At 42.6% G+C, this 17,420-nt stretch overlaps 1 protein-coding gene across 1 annotated transcript in view; it reads right to left on the bottom strand.

Annotated features, from left to right (window-relative positions):
- Positions 1 to 17,420, bottom strand: part of HAO1 (hydroxyacid oxidase 1) — a 354,431-nt gene that overhangs the window by 316,045 nt on the left and 20,966 nt on the right. The window contains exons 6-8 of the mRNA XM_065059911.1: positions 17,237 to 17,395; positions 16,914 to 16,983; positions 2,913 to 16,552 (exon numbers count right to left, since the gene is read on the bottom strand). Of these exons, the coding sequence (XP_064915983.1) occupies positions 16,482 to 16,552; positions 16,914 to 16,983; positions 17,237 to 17,395 (300 nt within the window). The 3' untranslated portion in view covers positions 2,913 to 16,481. The remainder of the gene's footprint in view (positions 1 to 2,912; positions 16,553 to 16,913; positions 16,984 to 17,236; positions 17,396 to 17,420) is intronic.

The following is a 17,420-nucleotide window of genomic DNA, read 5'->3' as shown; positions in this document are numbered from 1 at the left end:
AAAACTGGGGGATATACAGTTTTATTCCTGCATCTGCAGGGAGACCTCTGGGAGCTGAAGGGACCTCTCCTGTGCCTCTCTACAGGGTCTGAGCTCTGGAGCACCAGGGGGTTTTCTATGGCAGCACCACCGAGACCAACCCTTTTCTGCTCAAAGGTGCAGCTTAGATATAAAATTAAACCCAGCTCTGACTTCCCAGACACACAAAGCCCAGCAATGTCACAAATGAACTATATCTGTCCTTCCCTTATCCCTCTGGCAGGGAAATCAGTCCCCAAATCAGCAGCAAATAGCACAACAGGACCCTGACATCAGCTGGGGCTTCTTGCTGCTATTGCAATACTACACTTACAGCTTTAATTTTTAAAGGACTGTCATTTTCTTTCACTTGAAGTGATCCTGAGGCTAATTTCTCAGTGTGTAAGTCTCAAAGGCTTAGCAGTGACCTTGTGGCTTTTTTTTTCCGTGTCGGCCAAGACATAACCCATCCCTGTTACCACACAAGGGCACTTGTTTAGTGTTGATGGAGAAGGAAGTGTACCACCTACTGAGTCACCAATGCCACATCCTAAACACCTGGCTTTTGCCTTGCTGGGCTGCCATTTAAGCGTGAATCTACCCTGAGTAGAGCTGTAGAAAACGCCTATAATAAAACCTCAAGCCACACAACACTTTCCTGGATGGGAGGCATATTGCGATCTGCTGAAGTTCACAGACTTCAGGAAGAAAACCAAAGTCCTTTCCAAAGCAGATCCACGTCCTTTGCTTTTGTCCAATTTCATGGATAACAACTGTGCATCTCACAACCCATAGCAAAGCATAAAATTCAGTTTCCTTAAAGTCAGAAATAAAATAATAGATATTTTTTAACAGATTGCACAAAGTTATGGGCGAATCTGCCAAGGTTTGAGAAGCCTGATCTCCCACTTACCATAACTACCTTTGCAAAAGTTCATCCACATTCTTATAAGTCTCACAAGACCTCTCCATAAGAAATCGAGTTTTCTTAAAGCCAAACAAAAGACATTTCTTACAAATGAAGTTCTGGCTTATTAGGCAACAAATTGTTTGCCATCCACAGCACATTGAGAGCAAAGCAGTATTTGCCACCCTACTGCAAAACACAGTACAACATCTTTTGGGAAATGATTCTTCATTAAAAAAACACTGTTTTGGTTTGTCTTGAGTCAGACCACAATCCCTTTAAGCCCCAAACTAAGGAGCTCAGCCTCATGGCACCTCTCCCACAGGCAGGGCCACCTCGCCAACACCCTTTGAAGGTACTTTCTGCAACGTGCTGCCACACGGCAGCGTGTGGTTTCCAGAACAAAAAATATCAATGTTTATCTACCTAAAGCTTTCCTTCTGCTTTCCATCTTCCTATCTGCTACCTGAAGAAACGAAACGATTCTGTGCTCAAGCTCAGAGGCCAAAACCATAAATGCATGGTTTGAAGGGAGGAAGAGGTAAGCAAGGGAAGAGTGTAACAAGAAGAAGGGACAATTTCTATAATTCACATCCTTTTAAAGTTTGAATTTCTTGCCTCTTTTAAGCCAATGTTTGCAACATTTAAGTTTGAAAAGCCTTACATATTGCAGAAAGTATTTACAACAGCTATGCTTTTTTATATCAGGAGCATTACACAAATTAGCGCATCATCGCACACAAGGGAGAGAAATAGAGTGCACGCAGACAATCCCACCAATAAAATTACTAATAATGTTTCAGCAAGATGTTCCGGTATAGACCGGAACAAGGGAAACCACTCTTGAACGAGAACATGGACTCAAGCCTTTAATAACAGTAATAATGCATTTTCTTTTCTCATTGCATATCCTTTTCCAATTGGTAACACCATAGCTGAGCAGCAATCAGCCCCTGCCTCAGCAGTACCAGGCAAACCACAGCAGGTAATTGCTGTCTGGGAGAAATACCATTCGCTGAATAACCTAACAGAACAAGTCAGCTTAATCAAGACTTTGCTCATGTGCAGAACTGGAAGAGAAGATTCCCCTAGTAGCCTAAGAATGATTTATATTTATATTTCCCGGAGAAAAAAATGCATCAAAAACTAAGTCATTGTAGTAACTTTTTGTTTGGTTTGGGTTTTTTGTTTGTATGGGGATTTTTTTTTTATGACTTGTATGATTTTTTTATATGATTTCAACACAAAGGTAAAAAAAGCCCAAGTCCCTTTTTTTTAAAAAAAAAAAAAAAATCACAATAAACTTCATTTTTCTACTATAGAAGACTTACTGAATTTCCCATAACTGTCCAACTTTCATGGAATAATTATTGTCAGCCAGACTCACCCTAAAGCCACATTCTGAAATACAAAAAATGCCAAGTTAAACAAATTATTTGCCCTTTGCACAGAGCTCAACTTCTCCAGGCCTTGCACGTGAGGAGTTTCTGCAAGGAACCATCTTTTCAAGTCTGTTTCAAAGCTCCTCAAACCTCTTGGAGACACGGCCAGACACATCAGAAAAGGGCAAAAAAACCACCTCACAGCCACCAGCACCAATTTTCCTTTTCTTTGCATGAAATCCACCTTCTGTCTGCTAAATTAAACCACAAATAATATTACTTCGCTTTTCAACCTGACATCTCTCACACTGAATTCAAGTTGTGGGGAAGAGTCTATCACATCAGCACTCTTGCTTAACATTTTGAGTCACATATTGTGTTAGTCACAAAACAAACTGATTGTCTTTCCATCACTTTTCCCTTGCTCAGATGGATAACTCCTCTTAGGGGGTGGGTTTTCCCAGGTGCTTTTGGTTGGAAATAAACTAATCACCTTCCAAAACCCGCTCACAAGCAGACCAAAAAAGCCCAGAAACCACCACACACCCCCCTGACTCACAATTATCAGATAATCCGCAGAAAAAAAGTTGCGTGTTGCTACTTACTTGCAAAGGCGATGCAGGTGGTTCCAAGCCTGCAGAGCACCAGTGTACAAACCGCTGGGTAAAACTGGTGGGCCAGACATTCTCCTCCTGTCTGGTAAATCATGCACAAGTTACACTTCTTGTCCTGGTTGATTTTCTTTTTTTTTTAAAAAAAAGAAACAAAGCTGAGGGTCTTCTCACATGCAGTCTCCACATTGAAGTAACCTCCATGTTTTGAATTACAGCATTGAAAAGTCAGGTTTTGCCCCTGTCCTCAGCTCATTCTGGTGCAGTTGTTCTTCCTTTCCACAGCCATCCAAAACAAAATGGGGGGAAAAAAGGTTCCATTTACACAGAATGTCCCAAGCACCCATAAGCAAGACACATCAGTAATCCCGGCACATCCCCTTGCTTTTCAAATCATTTTTCAACTTTACAGCTTGGTCGTATAACAAAAACAGCTGCACGACATTGTTGGGTCCCTCCCTGAGTGTATTTCTCCTTCCCTCGCCGATGCTGCCTGGTTAGCAGCTCCTCAGCCCTTTCTCATGGCACATCCTTGATTACAGGGCACCAGGTGAAGGCTGACAGGTGGGGACAGCCTCACAAATAAGCAGCAAACATTTTGAGTACCTCTTTGTATTTTTTTCCTCACAGAGGAGGGAAGAACAACACAGGGCACCCACAGCCTGTTCTGAGTTCCACCGCCATGTTGCGCAGAGTCCTCCTTGCACACACACACACCCCGCTTGCTCACGCTGCATCATCTGTGCTGCTGCGCCTTGCTCCAAAATCTCCCTGCTCCTCTGCTGCCCTTTTTTTGGGGAGTTTTCCTCATTATTTTCACTATTTGTAGGGAGGTGGAGGTAGAAGTTGAGTAGCCCCCAGTGCCCTGACAGGGAAAGCGCTGGAAGGTTCCGGAAGGGAACTGGCAACAGAGCTGCTGTGCTGAGCACAAATTCACCGTTGTTTCTTGGGTTTTTTGAGGTAATTTTGATTTTTTTGAGGTAATTTTGAATTTTTTGAGGAAAACGAGGCTTTTCCCTATGCCCCAAGCACCACCGCTCCAAACTGTGGGCATAAATGTGGCACTATCAAAAGCTCTGGGGAGGGAGGGAGACATGGCCGCCCTCCCTGAGGGGCTCCCGCCAAACCGAGCAAACCCGTCACCGTGAGGGGAGCGCCGGGGCGTTCACGGCTGCCCTGCATTTTGTGCATTTAAAATGCCCAGTATTTTACCTCCGGGGCAGCCCCTGGTGCAGCTGTCCCAAGTTTTCCCCCGTCCGGGGATATAACTACTTGATGTATTGCAGCACCATCTGCTGGTTTCTGTGAGAGGGACAGAGGGACGTCTCCCCAAAGGGCGGGAAGGGGAAGAAGAGCTTTGCGCGCGCGTTTCGCGAGGCCCCTGCGCTTTCTTACACACGCGCGTTTCCTGAGGTTTTTCCTCCTTTTAAAGGGATTAAGGTACCGTGAATAAGCAGCCTAAGAAAATCCGCCTCCCACAGAAACAACGGACAAGTTAGTGCTGAGTTTAAGGATTTCTCTGGAGAAGCACAACGAGCAAAATCCAGGCTTTTCCCTGCTCCTCTAAAGCAGAGCCTGGTACATTTTGCAGACCTCTTGGGGAATGATTCTTCTGGAGCGACCGACTGATTCTGAGCGCCTCAGTTTTCTTCTGCCTGGTTTTGAAGGCGTTTGCATTTCACGAAGTCCCAAAACGCTCCGTCTGTCCCTGTGGTCCTCTGAAGAAGGCTCAGCCTGACCCCCATCACTTTGGTAAGCCCCAGCTCACTTCCAGCAGTTATTTCAGCCACTTTCCTTCCTGGGTTTAGATTCATCCCAACAGTGAAGTCACATTGGTGAAACTTGATTGAAAGTCGCTCCTTGCTCTTAATTTACAGCAAGGCAGAAGAAAGACAGTTGGGTTTTTTTCCCCCACACTCTCAATGAGTGATTTGAGATAATGCAAATATGGAGAAATACGTTGCTTTGTAATTATTTTATATAGAGGAAGGACCCTCACCTCTTTTGCTTCCTTGAAATTCAAGTGCAATGCAAACTAAACCAGTAACACCCAAGACTGCGGATACACACAGGAATTATTGGGGAACCACTGCCTTGCAAAAAACAACATAACTTCAATTTTAACCAAACATGTATTGCCTGCAGCAGTTAAATGTAACACTGTTTGTGCTGAGGATTTGTGCACAGAGGAAAGCATAGCTGGCTTTTAGTTCTCTCCCCCCACAGCTCTGTGCCCAAATAATTCAATTTGCATTTCCCCTCATCTCCTGTTTATCAACAGCTGTGCAGCAACTTGCAGCACAGAGGTCTGGTTTCAAAGTGTGTCCTAGCAGAGGGGATGAACCTACAGATACCAACACAGCTGAGCACAGCCAAGCGCTACAGCTCTGTTCAATAACGACACCTCTAATATAACCTTTTCCAGACCTGCTAACTCAGTCTGCCTTGCAGCAGCACCTCCACCACCCTGTAGCACTTCACATTCCTGTTGGGGCCTTTATTTTCCTAACGATGAGACCCTGCTTTACAATCAGTGCCACCACAGCGACGGCTGAACAAAAGAAAACTGGCTAGCTCTATAGCACGTTTGATTTGGAGGAAAGAAAGTTTCCCTTTACATGGCCCAGCAAACGTCCAAGGTTCAAACAAAGTACGAGGTGCTAACGAACAGAGTCTTGACAAACTTTGTTTTCCTGCGCAGGGGCTCAGCGCATAATGATTTCATTCAGCAGCTACTGTTCAAGCATGGAAAGTGTTGGTAAAGAAATCCCACAGAGTTCAGACAACCATTTTCCTAACTTAAGCTTCCCCCTCTGCTCTTCCCCCCCTCCGTTTGCCTTTCGGGCCTTTGCCAGTCATAACATAAATATTCATCAGCTGATATTTGCAGTAGCTGTGAAGTTATGAATGAGGCCAAACGCCTTTCCCTCCTGCCCCATCTGCAAAATGGCAGCTTCTGGTCTTAGCTCATGGCCAAACGACACTTTCCGAAATCCCCAAAGTGCACTTGCAGGCTTTTCAAATTCAGTCGGGTTTTTAATGCGCAAAGCAGAAATGCTGTCTACCTAATATTTACCCTGGGATTACTGAAAAAAAATATATATATTACTTTGCTATGCTTTAAACTTTGAGATGACTTGACGTAATAGACAGAAGTGTTGGCAGCTCAAAATGTTGGTTGGTTTATTTCAGGGGACATGACTGCTGCAGGTTTCCTTTCTGAATCAAATACCAGACACTTGAACCATTTGTTGTGCAGAAAAGAGAAACAGCTTTTATTCTTAATGCTGGTTTCTTAACCACCTGGGTGCTGTCAGGAGGAGCCACATACACTGGAAAACACTTTTAATAAGACTCCTTTAAGCCTGCCTTAAACTCTGGATCCTGAAAAATGGAATCCCCACTGCCTGTCATACGTGCCTTCCCTTTGCAGATTAGTGAGAGGCCGCTACTTTACAAATGTTCCTTTCTCACAAAGCCTGGAATTATGCTCTCAAACCTACAGTGGGTCAGCAAGACAGCGAGGCATCTGACATATCCACACTATCAAAGTCAAAAGCAGAGATGTCAGAGAAACAAGATGACAGACCAGAGCCTTAATGAGTCTAATTAAGCAAGTGACCAATCCAGCCAAAGGAGCTGCATTGACAGACACAGACAGGGACCTTAAGCCCCACCACTGGATTTTAGAGGCTTAAAAAATCCTAAATGCCCACAGTGATAAGCAAGTTTTAATAAATAGGCTCAGCACCATTCAGGATCAAGGGACAGGTGCACCTCTTCATAGCTTGGGTCACACAAATGAATCATGCAAACTCTCCTATCTTGCCAAATTCAGATAGGTTCAACCACGAAGTATAAAAAAGCAAGCCCCCAAGACATCAAAAGGAAAGTAATAGGCTTAGTAAGGCTCAGGGCTGTTGTAATCATCTAGCTTGACTTTCACCATTAAAAAGCCAGAACATTTCACCTAACAAGTCTCCAATATTTTGTGGCCAAAATAGAGCAGTATCTTCACAAAAAACAGCAATTTTTTTGTTTCAGTACTACAAAGGACAATTTACCACATCCCTTGGGAACATTCCAACACCAGTATACCATGCTGCTAAAAAAAAAACCAAACCCAAACAAACAAAAAAACCCAGCAAAATGACAAAACCCCCACACTGTTTTTAATACCTTCCGCTTCCAGCCACTGGATACTTTATGTCTTATTTTGAGGTGAGAGAACCCCAAAATCAGCTCACTAGTTCCTCCAAACCAAGGTCAACTTCTCTTTCAATCATCTTGATAATCGGCTATGTACACTTTTCTGTATATTTTCACTGACGCAAAGGCTGCAAAGGCATTAGGTCCTGCATGGCTGCCACTCACAGGCCAAAGTCAGGCTTCAGCGCCATGAAATCAGACCCAAGTTCACCAGCAGGTTCAGTGAGGACCTCAGGCAGCCTTTAGCTCATGTGCCTCAAGAACAATAAAACTTACAAGCCCAGGGAGCTGCACATTCACTAGGGCTTTATTCTTTAGAACCACTCAGCTACAAACATACATAAATTCCAAAAAGTCATGATCACGGGAGGAATAATTACAAGGCAGATGTTAGATACATACCTTAGCATGGCTCCTCTGCTTCCACATGCAAGTAACCACTTTGTGCATGCCCATGTCTGGGATATATTTGCACACGTAAGATCAAAGGGCAGCCCCTTAGCCAGACACACTTGCAAAGTTTTGTTTCACACATTTAAATCACCTACTGGAATTGACTTGGGATCACTTGATTTGGAAGATTTTTATCCCTGAACAGAAAATAATGTATCGGGAACTGCTGCTTTTGACACTAGATTCCCCATAAGGTTTCATGCTGACTCTTTTCTTGCAGCAAATTACACTACATCCAAAAATCCAAAGTTCTTACTAGGTTGACAACCCTGTTTTTTATCAGCTGTTTACATACTATTGTGCTGCTTATAAGCATCTTGTTGGGGCAATAAGCGAACAGTAATTAGTTGACACACTTCACTGAATATACTAATATTTAGATGAGTTCTTCTGGTATTTACCATGATGATGCTGCATCACAGGATGGTCTCTTGCCAGCACTACAAACAAAAACAAGGAATAAAAGAAATTAATCATAGCAACACCTTCGCAGAGCCAATGAGGTGGTGGGGAAGGGAGTGTACACCAATGCCAAGTAGAAAAGGAAAGAGAAACTTTGAGGAATTTCTCCTTAGCCATTTTCTCAATAGCGGAGGAAGGTAAGACTGAAAAAGGAGAAATGAATATGATGTAATACGGAATATTATTTAATAGGGCTGTCTCCCGCGCAAAGACACCTTTACTTTGATGCATCATGTTATATGACACACAAATACTTTGCTTTCCAAAAGATTTCAAACTTCTTGGAAAACAGTCAGTCACTGCATTTTTCTAACCATAAAAAGCCACAAAGCTCTGGGTATTCTCTCCTGGGTTCCCGTGTGTTAGTATATATAGTAATATACATACTACTTATTCTGTATTGATAACCAAAAAGCTTCTGATAGAGGCAATAAAAATCCTGCAAGGGAAATTATCCAGTGCATTGTAGGGAAGATTCAGTCAGAATGGAAACTTTCTCCATGACTGTGCTGCAATCACAGCTCTAGAGACCATTGCAGCAGTGCACAGTGTTGGCTTAGAGCTGCTTTACATTGCAGCCAACATCTTTGCTCATCATATAGTACTGATGATTTCCAAACACAGAAATTAATAAACAAGCTTCTGGGCTGGACGTACTCTGCAGCTCCTTGTTCTTTGAATGCACTCTACATCTTCCATAATAACTGACAATACAACTGCCATCCATATCAGAGCAATAATGGAAAAAGGACTGAGAATCAAAAGGAATACTTCCTTTTACTTTAATCTTTATGTTAAAGGGCCTTTGTGTGATAGATCAAAAGTATATTTTTATGTTGGGACACACACACACATTCGCCCAAACCCAACACACTTGAAACTGATAAAAAGCAGAGCATGCAGATGGTTGGACTGTCTGGGTTTACTGTTCATTAGCATGCCAGCAAATTATTTAGGTCCTGTGTGGTTTTGTAGCCTGTTATGCAGCAGTTACAAACATACGTATAATTGCTTGCGAGTGACTATCCATAGACTAACACGAGAAGACACTCTTAATGATGCACCACAACGTCTTCCAAGTTTCTCTGGCACCACCGAATAACCATAAAATAAGCTGGGGCTAGAACTACCAGAGAGATCTTTCAGGCCTGCTGTATGGCTGTGGCAGCCTTCCAGGTTAACAGTGAGCACATAAAAAAACAAAGGCTGGGAGACTGAATTGGGGAATGGTATAGTTTATGGACAGATAACGTGATGAGTGAAGTACAGAAGTCATAAGGTACTTGTTTATTTGTACATTAAAGCGTGTATGTCATGCACCAGGGCTGTTCGTTTTTCCACTCACACGAGACAGTCTGAAGTTCAGTATCTGTAACGGGATAACCTTGCCTGGGAAATACCAGCAGCATTGAGCAGGTAATTGTACGAGCCTTGCCCAAACTCAGGAGAATCATCTCGGCCTTGGTGCGGAACTTGCTGCTTTCCCTCCAGTTTTTGTCCCAAAATTCCTGATAACGGTGACAATCACACACCTCACGTAACAGCTGCAAGTCCCACAAATTGAAATACTATGGGCCTGATGGGACGCACACAAAACTTCCAGTGAAGCCAATGAAAACTTTGGTACCTTCTGGGAGGGCAGGGAGAGCTGAGCCTGTATGTTCAGATTTGCAGCCGACATAGATCAGCACAACTCCACAGATTGCAACAGAGTTGTGCTCGGACACAGTTTGGCCCTAAGTGTTTTAGACAAAGATCATATCAGCATCTAAACAGATGAAGTGGAAAGAATGTGATAATGGGGGGGGGCTTCTTTATTTACTCAAACACATGACCCTTGGAGCAGGAGCTCTGGAACAGCAAGCCCTAACCTCCCTGGCCCCAGGACAACACTACTAACCAAGTAACACGATGTAGGCAACAGTACTTTAAGGTATTTGCAAGCTTCCTTTTTAACGTATATACCATGGCTATAAGTGGCGTGTGGCCCAGGAACTGGGTTCCTCTGCCTTGAGGAGGCCCTTGGTGCTTTCTCTACCAACATAAAGTGCTGCTGAAACCCCACAAGCTACCTATGGCTTGTGCCAAACTCCCACCTAAGCAGGTCCCCTTACGCCATCTGGAAAACCACTATAACTAGACTCCCACTTTAATTTGGGGTAGGGGACTCTTGAAAAAATTGAAAAGGAGTTCTTACCTTCTGCCCAAAAGCTCTTCACCAACATCCACACCTGTCCACACCTCATTTCAAAGTATTTCCAAACGGCAAAGGCTCTGCCCAAAGGTCTCAGGCATCTCTCTTATTCCAGCTTCCCTGGGAAATCAAAACCAAGGACTTTCACAGCAAAGGCTGGTGCAGACACAGCAGCGATGTGCAGGATACGACGAGATGCAACACCACAACAAAGCGGAGACAGATGCTGGCACCTCCAGACCCGCAACCGTGGATTAGAAGCCGTGGAACAAACTCACCAGCAGGCAGTAAGGAAATGAGGTGGATTATTGCCAGCTCTTATTCTTTATTTGCATATACTGTTGTTTTGCTTTCCTAAGACTATGACCAAGTTCTTTTTTCCTAATACAAATTTCTCTGTAACTCTTTCAAAGAGCTGGCCAGTGGAGTTTCTTGTATGAAGGGCACTTTTTTCACTTTTCTATTTTTCTGGGTAGAGACATAAGCTCATGAAAGGGAATTTGCTTATACCAAATTCAGTATTTTTTTAACCAGCCGATGGGAAGGCTGCAGATGAGTAACTCCGGAGTCAGTGACAGTTTGTATTAAAATTACAATAGAGACCCCACCTACATTCTTCAACATACCAGGCTAGTGAAAGTGTAGGTACATGAGATGATCCTGCTGTTCAGATTCCCACTTCTGATCAGCATTCAGGTCTCACCTGTTATGACAATTGTTTATCTCAAATCCACACTGGATTTCTGGGCCCAGTAACAATGCACACTGAACTTATTTGCTAACCACACCCAATAGAAATGTGTACAATACATACCCTATTTGTAGGGCTAAATTAATGCCATGTTGCTTTATTGTAGAATCCTTGCACCTTCCTTTGAAGTCTTTGTGGCCATTCTTGACAATTAGACAAATCTCACATGAAATGAGCCTAACCAGGAGTTCCTGGTCTGCAAGAACTCTTTTAATGACAACTAAGTGGTTTAAATCGACTATTTTCAGCCCTCCTAATAGCAAAATCCAATAAAACACAGTATACAGAATTAAAGGGGTTAATAAATTGAGGGGCTTGGGGAGAGCCCATGTAAGATCACGTTACGATACGGAATTATAGATAACCAGGAAGAAATAAGAGGCCTGCCATTCCTGTATCACAAAGCCACCACAATCAGATTTTGCTTGGCAAACTGGCAGAGCATAATATTCAGTCCCAGTTGTGCAGTCCCACCTTCTGCAGGAAAATTACACAGTATTAAAGTTCTTCTGTGGCCCAGCTTTTCCTCTGTTCTGTAGTTCATCTGTGGACCTTTCCCGTGGTGGTTGGGTATTTGTGATATGTGATGTCCACCTCAGGGTTATCTGCCTCAGGGAAAACAGCATGATTTATAACTAAGGCGGCATAGCAGGAATTCCACTTAGCTGTGGAAATCAGTTTATATCTATTCCCATTTTATAAAAGAGACTTCTCTGCCTTTCAATTTACATTTCAGGCTCTGTTGGGTAGAGATTGCTGCTTGCAGAAAAGCATCTTTGTAGCACACAACGCTGTCTTGACCTTGACTGGAACTTGCAGCTGCTGTTGTCATAAAATAACAATCAATATTAATCACTGTCAGTCTAATAGTTATATGAATGCCTTCCCCTTGCCTGAACGAACCATCTGTATGTGTCTACCAGCCTTCCATACCATAAAGGTGCCACCAGTGCAGCTGATTACTCAGTATGGTGAACTACATGAGCACCCTGCAAGATTGTGATGCATGTCTTGATGCTCTTGGGGTATTTCTGGACACAATTAATTCAGCCCCTCTGATATGGTGGCGTAGGAGCTGGGAAGCCCAAAGATGGAATCAGATCTTTGAAGTTCAGCTTCTGGGTGCCCCATCCAGAGCTCCAGAGCCTGGAGAAACACAGGGCTGGCCCTCACGGGCATTCTTGTATTGGTGCATCACCAGCATACCTACGCCTTTGAAGAAGCTGAACTACAGCACAAAAGCATTTTGCATCTGGAGGACGTGTTCTCAAAGCAGCAAAACAGCAGCAAAAATCTCTGTTATGAATGTAACATATGTGGTACTCTCCCTCTGTTTGGCAAGAGATAAGAAAAACAGAAGCAAGGCAAAATGAAAACAAAATGGAGCACATAGGCATCGTGAAACAATTACAGTGCTGTGCCTCATCAGTATCTAAATTTGGGATTGCCAATCTTGTTCTAAAAACAGTTTTGTTCAACACTCAGTGACAGAGTTTAAAAGCTGCCATGTCTTGCTGTATTGTGGGCCACAGTCACAGCTGGTGTAAATCAGTATAAACTGATGAAGTCAGTGGAGCTTCTCTGATTTACACTAGCTGAGGTTATGGCTCAATAAGGTTAGACTTGCTTTCTAGGAGTGTTCAAGGAAGCCAACTTCTGTGTGTCCTGTGATGAAGTGGTTATTTATAATGGCCCTGAGTGTGGTTTGGAGCCAAATTTCCACATCAAGAGTCGCTTTATAAGAGATATCCTTACAGTGAGGTTCAGTGCAAAAATCATGATTTCAGAAGCCAGCTTTCCTCGTGCTCTCAAGTATTTGATTTCAGCCTGAAAACCATTTGAGAAGCCAAGAAAAGCAGAGCCATTCCTGCCTACTTCCCCAGCTTTGCTTCATCTTTGAGTCGCCTGCATATCCAGCAGGCCCTGACCTACATTGCCCATTTATCAAAGCGAGTTACTCTAAGTGTCTGTTTATTTATGTTCAGAAATTCCCCATAAGACAGACAAGTTTTACGCTTAACCTGAAAAATTGGGGATGAAGGTGGAGCTCTTACCAGTTCCAGAGTTATTTGTTTGACTTGGCCACTAATAAAAATAAAACACAATAACGTGTCCCAGAGTCACAGCAAGAGGTGGAGGTCACAAGAAAACAGATCACGTCTTTCACAGCTCTTCAGCTTTAGTGCACTGAATTATGACTCCTATTATTTACTTACTGGATTCCCCACCCTGCACACAGGCTCCAAGCATTCAAAAAGCAGCAGGTCTCTGCTTCAAAGAACTAACAGTCTAAGCAAGAGAGTAAAATCTGTCCCAAAACTACACTAACTTCTTCCTCCACTTTTTATCTGAAAAGTCAGGCGTCCTCACAACCCTCAGCTGACTTCTGCCATCTTCTACTCACCAGACAGCCGTGCCTGCAGCCCTGCACCTCTGCTGTATTAAACTGCCAAGCTCTTATGGCAAATATGTTCCCAACGCAGCCAAACCTGTCCCCTGGGCACAAACCACCCCGGTGTTGCAGCTCAAGGTGGTCTTTTGCAGACGCATATTGTTTTTTCTTAGGAGGGCCCTTCTCCCTGCATGTCCAAGCCTTGATGTGCTCTATCAGATGTCCGGACAAAGTCACAGGCTCTTCCAATGACCTCATAACTTTGAAACAGACTGTCTTCTTTAGAACTTCTGGCAGAAATGGGTGTCTTGAGTCCAGCTGCTAAGATTCCAAAGAAGGGCTGAAGCCTCTCCAAATATCCCACATGGTTTCTACACATCCTCTGTGGAGGATCCTCTTCATATTCTTATCAGTAGCTTTAATCCTCTGTGGGCCGACTGGGGCAAAAGAGACAACTTTGTGGGACACTGTCTTTTTGGGTGCATAAATATCACTCGCTGTTCATCCCTTACTAGATTTTTTTTTTTTATCTATGTAGACATTTTTTCTTGGTATCTACAGCTTAATGTGGAGCCAAGGTAAAGCCAGAAAATAATTTCACAATTAAAACCATCAAGACACTGTGTCTATTTGACATACAGATATACTAAAGCATCATAAACACAAAATACACCTTCTCTTCCCCCCTACTTGTATTTCTTCATCTGAGGACTGTGACTGTTCAGAAGAGTTTGCTGAGTTCACTTTAGAGACAAATATTGTATTTTTCTACCTAACATATCTCACAAAGATCTATTTTTTTTTTCTATCATTATATTCTCCTCAGAAACTCTCACAAGCTACAGAAGGATCTACCACCACCACCTGCTATGTGCAATATGTTTTCTTCTCAGCTTCTCCAGGTGAAGCAACTGTTAGATATTTTTTCTTAGCCTGGGCATTGTTCAGCTTTTTAAATGGTAGAGGGCTTTGTGCTTTCTAACCAAAACTGAAGAGAATTCCTACCTTTTTTCAATCATTTCCAAAAGCAGTTGTGCTTTGTTGTCTCAAAATCAAGGAAAATTCTGTTCACTGTGGAATATTTAAAAACACAAGTCTACCAAGCAAATTAATTTTGATTCTGTTAACACTCTCTCACTGTTTCAGTATTTGGCTCTAATTTCAGTTTTTAATGCATATCTGTTCTTATTAGGGTTGAACTGGAAGGCAGTCAGACAATTCTCAGATAACAAGCAGGAAAAAACAATGTAAACCCATTATCCCAGAGGAACCAGAAATAGTTAATTACGCACAAGTAACGAAACTGGTTTCCTCACCATCAGAATTTATCCTGGACCACAGAGTTACAGAACTTTCCTTGAATCTGGCTGGGGCAAAGACAGGAAACTGCATCTTCTAAACTTTAGAAATAGATCTTAAACATGTAAACATAAGATATTATGCCCCTGTCTTTTAAGTAACATTTATATTATCTAAAATAAACAGTCTTTCTGAAGTTAGTCTGTAATTGACATCTGACACAGTCCACATTGCAACAGATATGATAAGTGCAGTAAACAGCAGAAATTATGCTTCTCTATGCTCTGAGAAACATATTTCCTTACACAGATAAACTTTATTTTGTTGCTACGCAACCCTCACACAACACACTACACTCTGCAGTAAATAAGAGTACAAATTTTACAACTGAAGGGCAAGCATGTGGCCTTTTGGGTTTTCTCCCCATTTTGAGTTCCAGCCTCAGCTTTAGTTCACACTGTAATATTCCATCATTTTATTACAAAGCTGCCTCTAAAGCTTAATAAGGTTTATTTCAAACAGGGCAAAACAGGAGAGTCAGAACACACGAGTCCTTCTGACACTGATGGGAAGCAAACGGTGGAGCCAGTGACATTAGTGACAGTGAAACAGTGAAATCAAAGCTTTTTTTAAAAAAAAAAAATCCTCCTTAAAAGTGAACACTAGATTTTCAGAACAAGAACCTTTCTGCAATGGCCTCCCACCTGCTCCCAGTACCATTGCGATAATTGCAACAGAAGTGAAACAGGTAAGAGCCACCCTTATAGTTTTACCCAAGATGAAATTAGTGGAGCCTCACCTCCTATGCCTGCTCGCTTTGGGAAGGGCCACTGTGCAGTATGAAGCTATTCCTTCATTCTTTACATTTGCAAAATGAATTCAGTAGGTATTTGGATTGCTCAGAGAATCCAGGAACAGATTCTGTATGTCTCTGTACCCTTGTCATAAAGTGAATAACACTAAGATTTCTCTCTCTGAAGGGTGTTATTACCTCAGTTATTCAAGTTTCTCTTCAGCACATGGCTGCAAATCCTACAAACTCTTCCAGGTAGGACCAGCCTTCACTTGTCACCATCAGCAAATGAATCCAGGTGAAATATGTGACCTGGGGCTCCAGCTGAGAGCAGTCAGCACAGTTTGGTGAAGGCAATAGGGCTACAAGGATTTACACCAGCCAAGGATCTGACCTATACCTGATATAACGGTTGTCTGATTGCAAAGCGATTTGTGTCACACTGCAGAGCTTCCCCAATTTTGCTTTGCTGTTTCAGTTTTTCACAACTAAGAGTCCTTTTTTTGCTCCTACAGCTTACGTGCTACAAGCCCAAGTGCCTGTAAAGGAACAGCACATAGTCACTAGGTAAATGACACTATGTTCATAAGAAAGATTTAATCTCTATGATGTACAATGTAGTTTCTCTAAACAGCAAGCAAGAAGTATCTTTTACATTTTAAATTTCTGCATTTTGATAGCTACTTGCTATCAAAATGTTTCTGTTTATAGTTACTTCCAGGCATGTAAGTTCACTTGTTGTAAAACACATTGAAGTTTCTACATTGGTCCTGTATAAAGGCCCAGCTCTAATCACAACTCTCACTATAGCAGCTTTCCTTAAGCCTGGGAGAATATGGAAACACCTATAAAACTTGCTTTAAGTACTTTTTTAACAAGTGATCTCTTACAGACCACCCCTTCTCAGTCAGGGTTGCAGGATGAGGCCTAAAGAGCAAACGCAGTTGTTTTTTTGTCCAGTAGCACATTTTCTGTACAACAGGTGACACGCAAGGCGATAGTCTTCAGACCTAAATCTTGGAAAATAACGCTTGATGTCTTCGTATCAGTGTCCTGCCAATTTCTTCTACTCTCCGGCATCCTGAAGGAGAAGTTACGTATCAGTTGAAAGCTTTTTCTTTTTCTATCTCATAGAAATATACATTCTATCAGATTAAATCCACCCTTAGTGAGCGATGATTTGGCACAACTTTTCTATGGATTTATTGCTCTCCTTCTGAAAAACTTTCTCATTTGTTTCCACTTAGTCTGCTCAGCTCCCCATCCACAAGACAGGGATAATAAGTCCTTTTCCCATCTCTCCATAGCCTAATTGTTTTAAATCGCAAACATATCCATCTCCGTTCTGTAGGTTACTACAGCATCCTGCCCTGGGCAGATGAAATCTGTGAGGAGCTGTGAGACAGGTGGTTATTGGTGAGAAGGAAATATTGATGTCTGACCTGTCAGTGCCATTGCCAGGCGAAACTCTTCCTTCAGCATCTGGAGAACTTCTTTTGCTCCTTCTTCACCCTGGGAGATTAGGAGAGAATATGTACTATTACGTGTGCACATATAATACAGATGGGTATACATATGCCAATCAAGTTCAAGGCGCAACCGTTAACTCCTGAGTACTTGACATAACAAATTTTGGATTAGATTGTCTGGATACACACAGACACCATCACACACGCGCTGTGTACACACATACACATGCATACGCTAAGCCTCAACAGCCAGTCTAGGTATCTAAAAACACAAATTTGAGCTTTTTCTAACTTACTTGATAAACCAAGCCCCAGATGAGAGGTCTTCCGATGAATACAGCTTTGGCACCAAGAGCTAACGCTTTGAGAACATCTGTGCCTTTTCTTACACCCCCATCTAGGAACACCTCCACCTTCCCCTCCACGGCCTCGACGATTTCAGGCAGGACATCAATCTAAAAGAATTAAACCAGGAATACA

This window comes from Columba livia, chromosome 3 (assembly GCF_036013475.1).
Source record: "Columba livia isolate bColLiv1 breed racing homer chromosome 3, bColLiv1.pat.W.v2, whole genome shotgun sequence".
Classification (NCBI taxonomy): domain Eukaryota; kingdom Metazoa; phylum Chordata; class Aves; order Columbiformes; family Columbidae; genus Columba; species Columba livia.
Note: the sequence above shows the minus strand (reverse complement) of the source record. Positions and strands in the feature narration are given on the sequence as shown.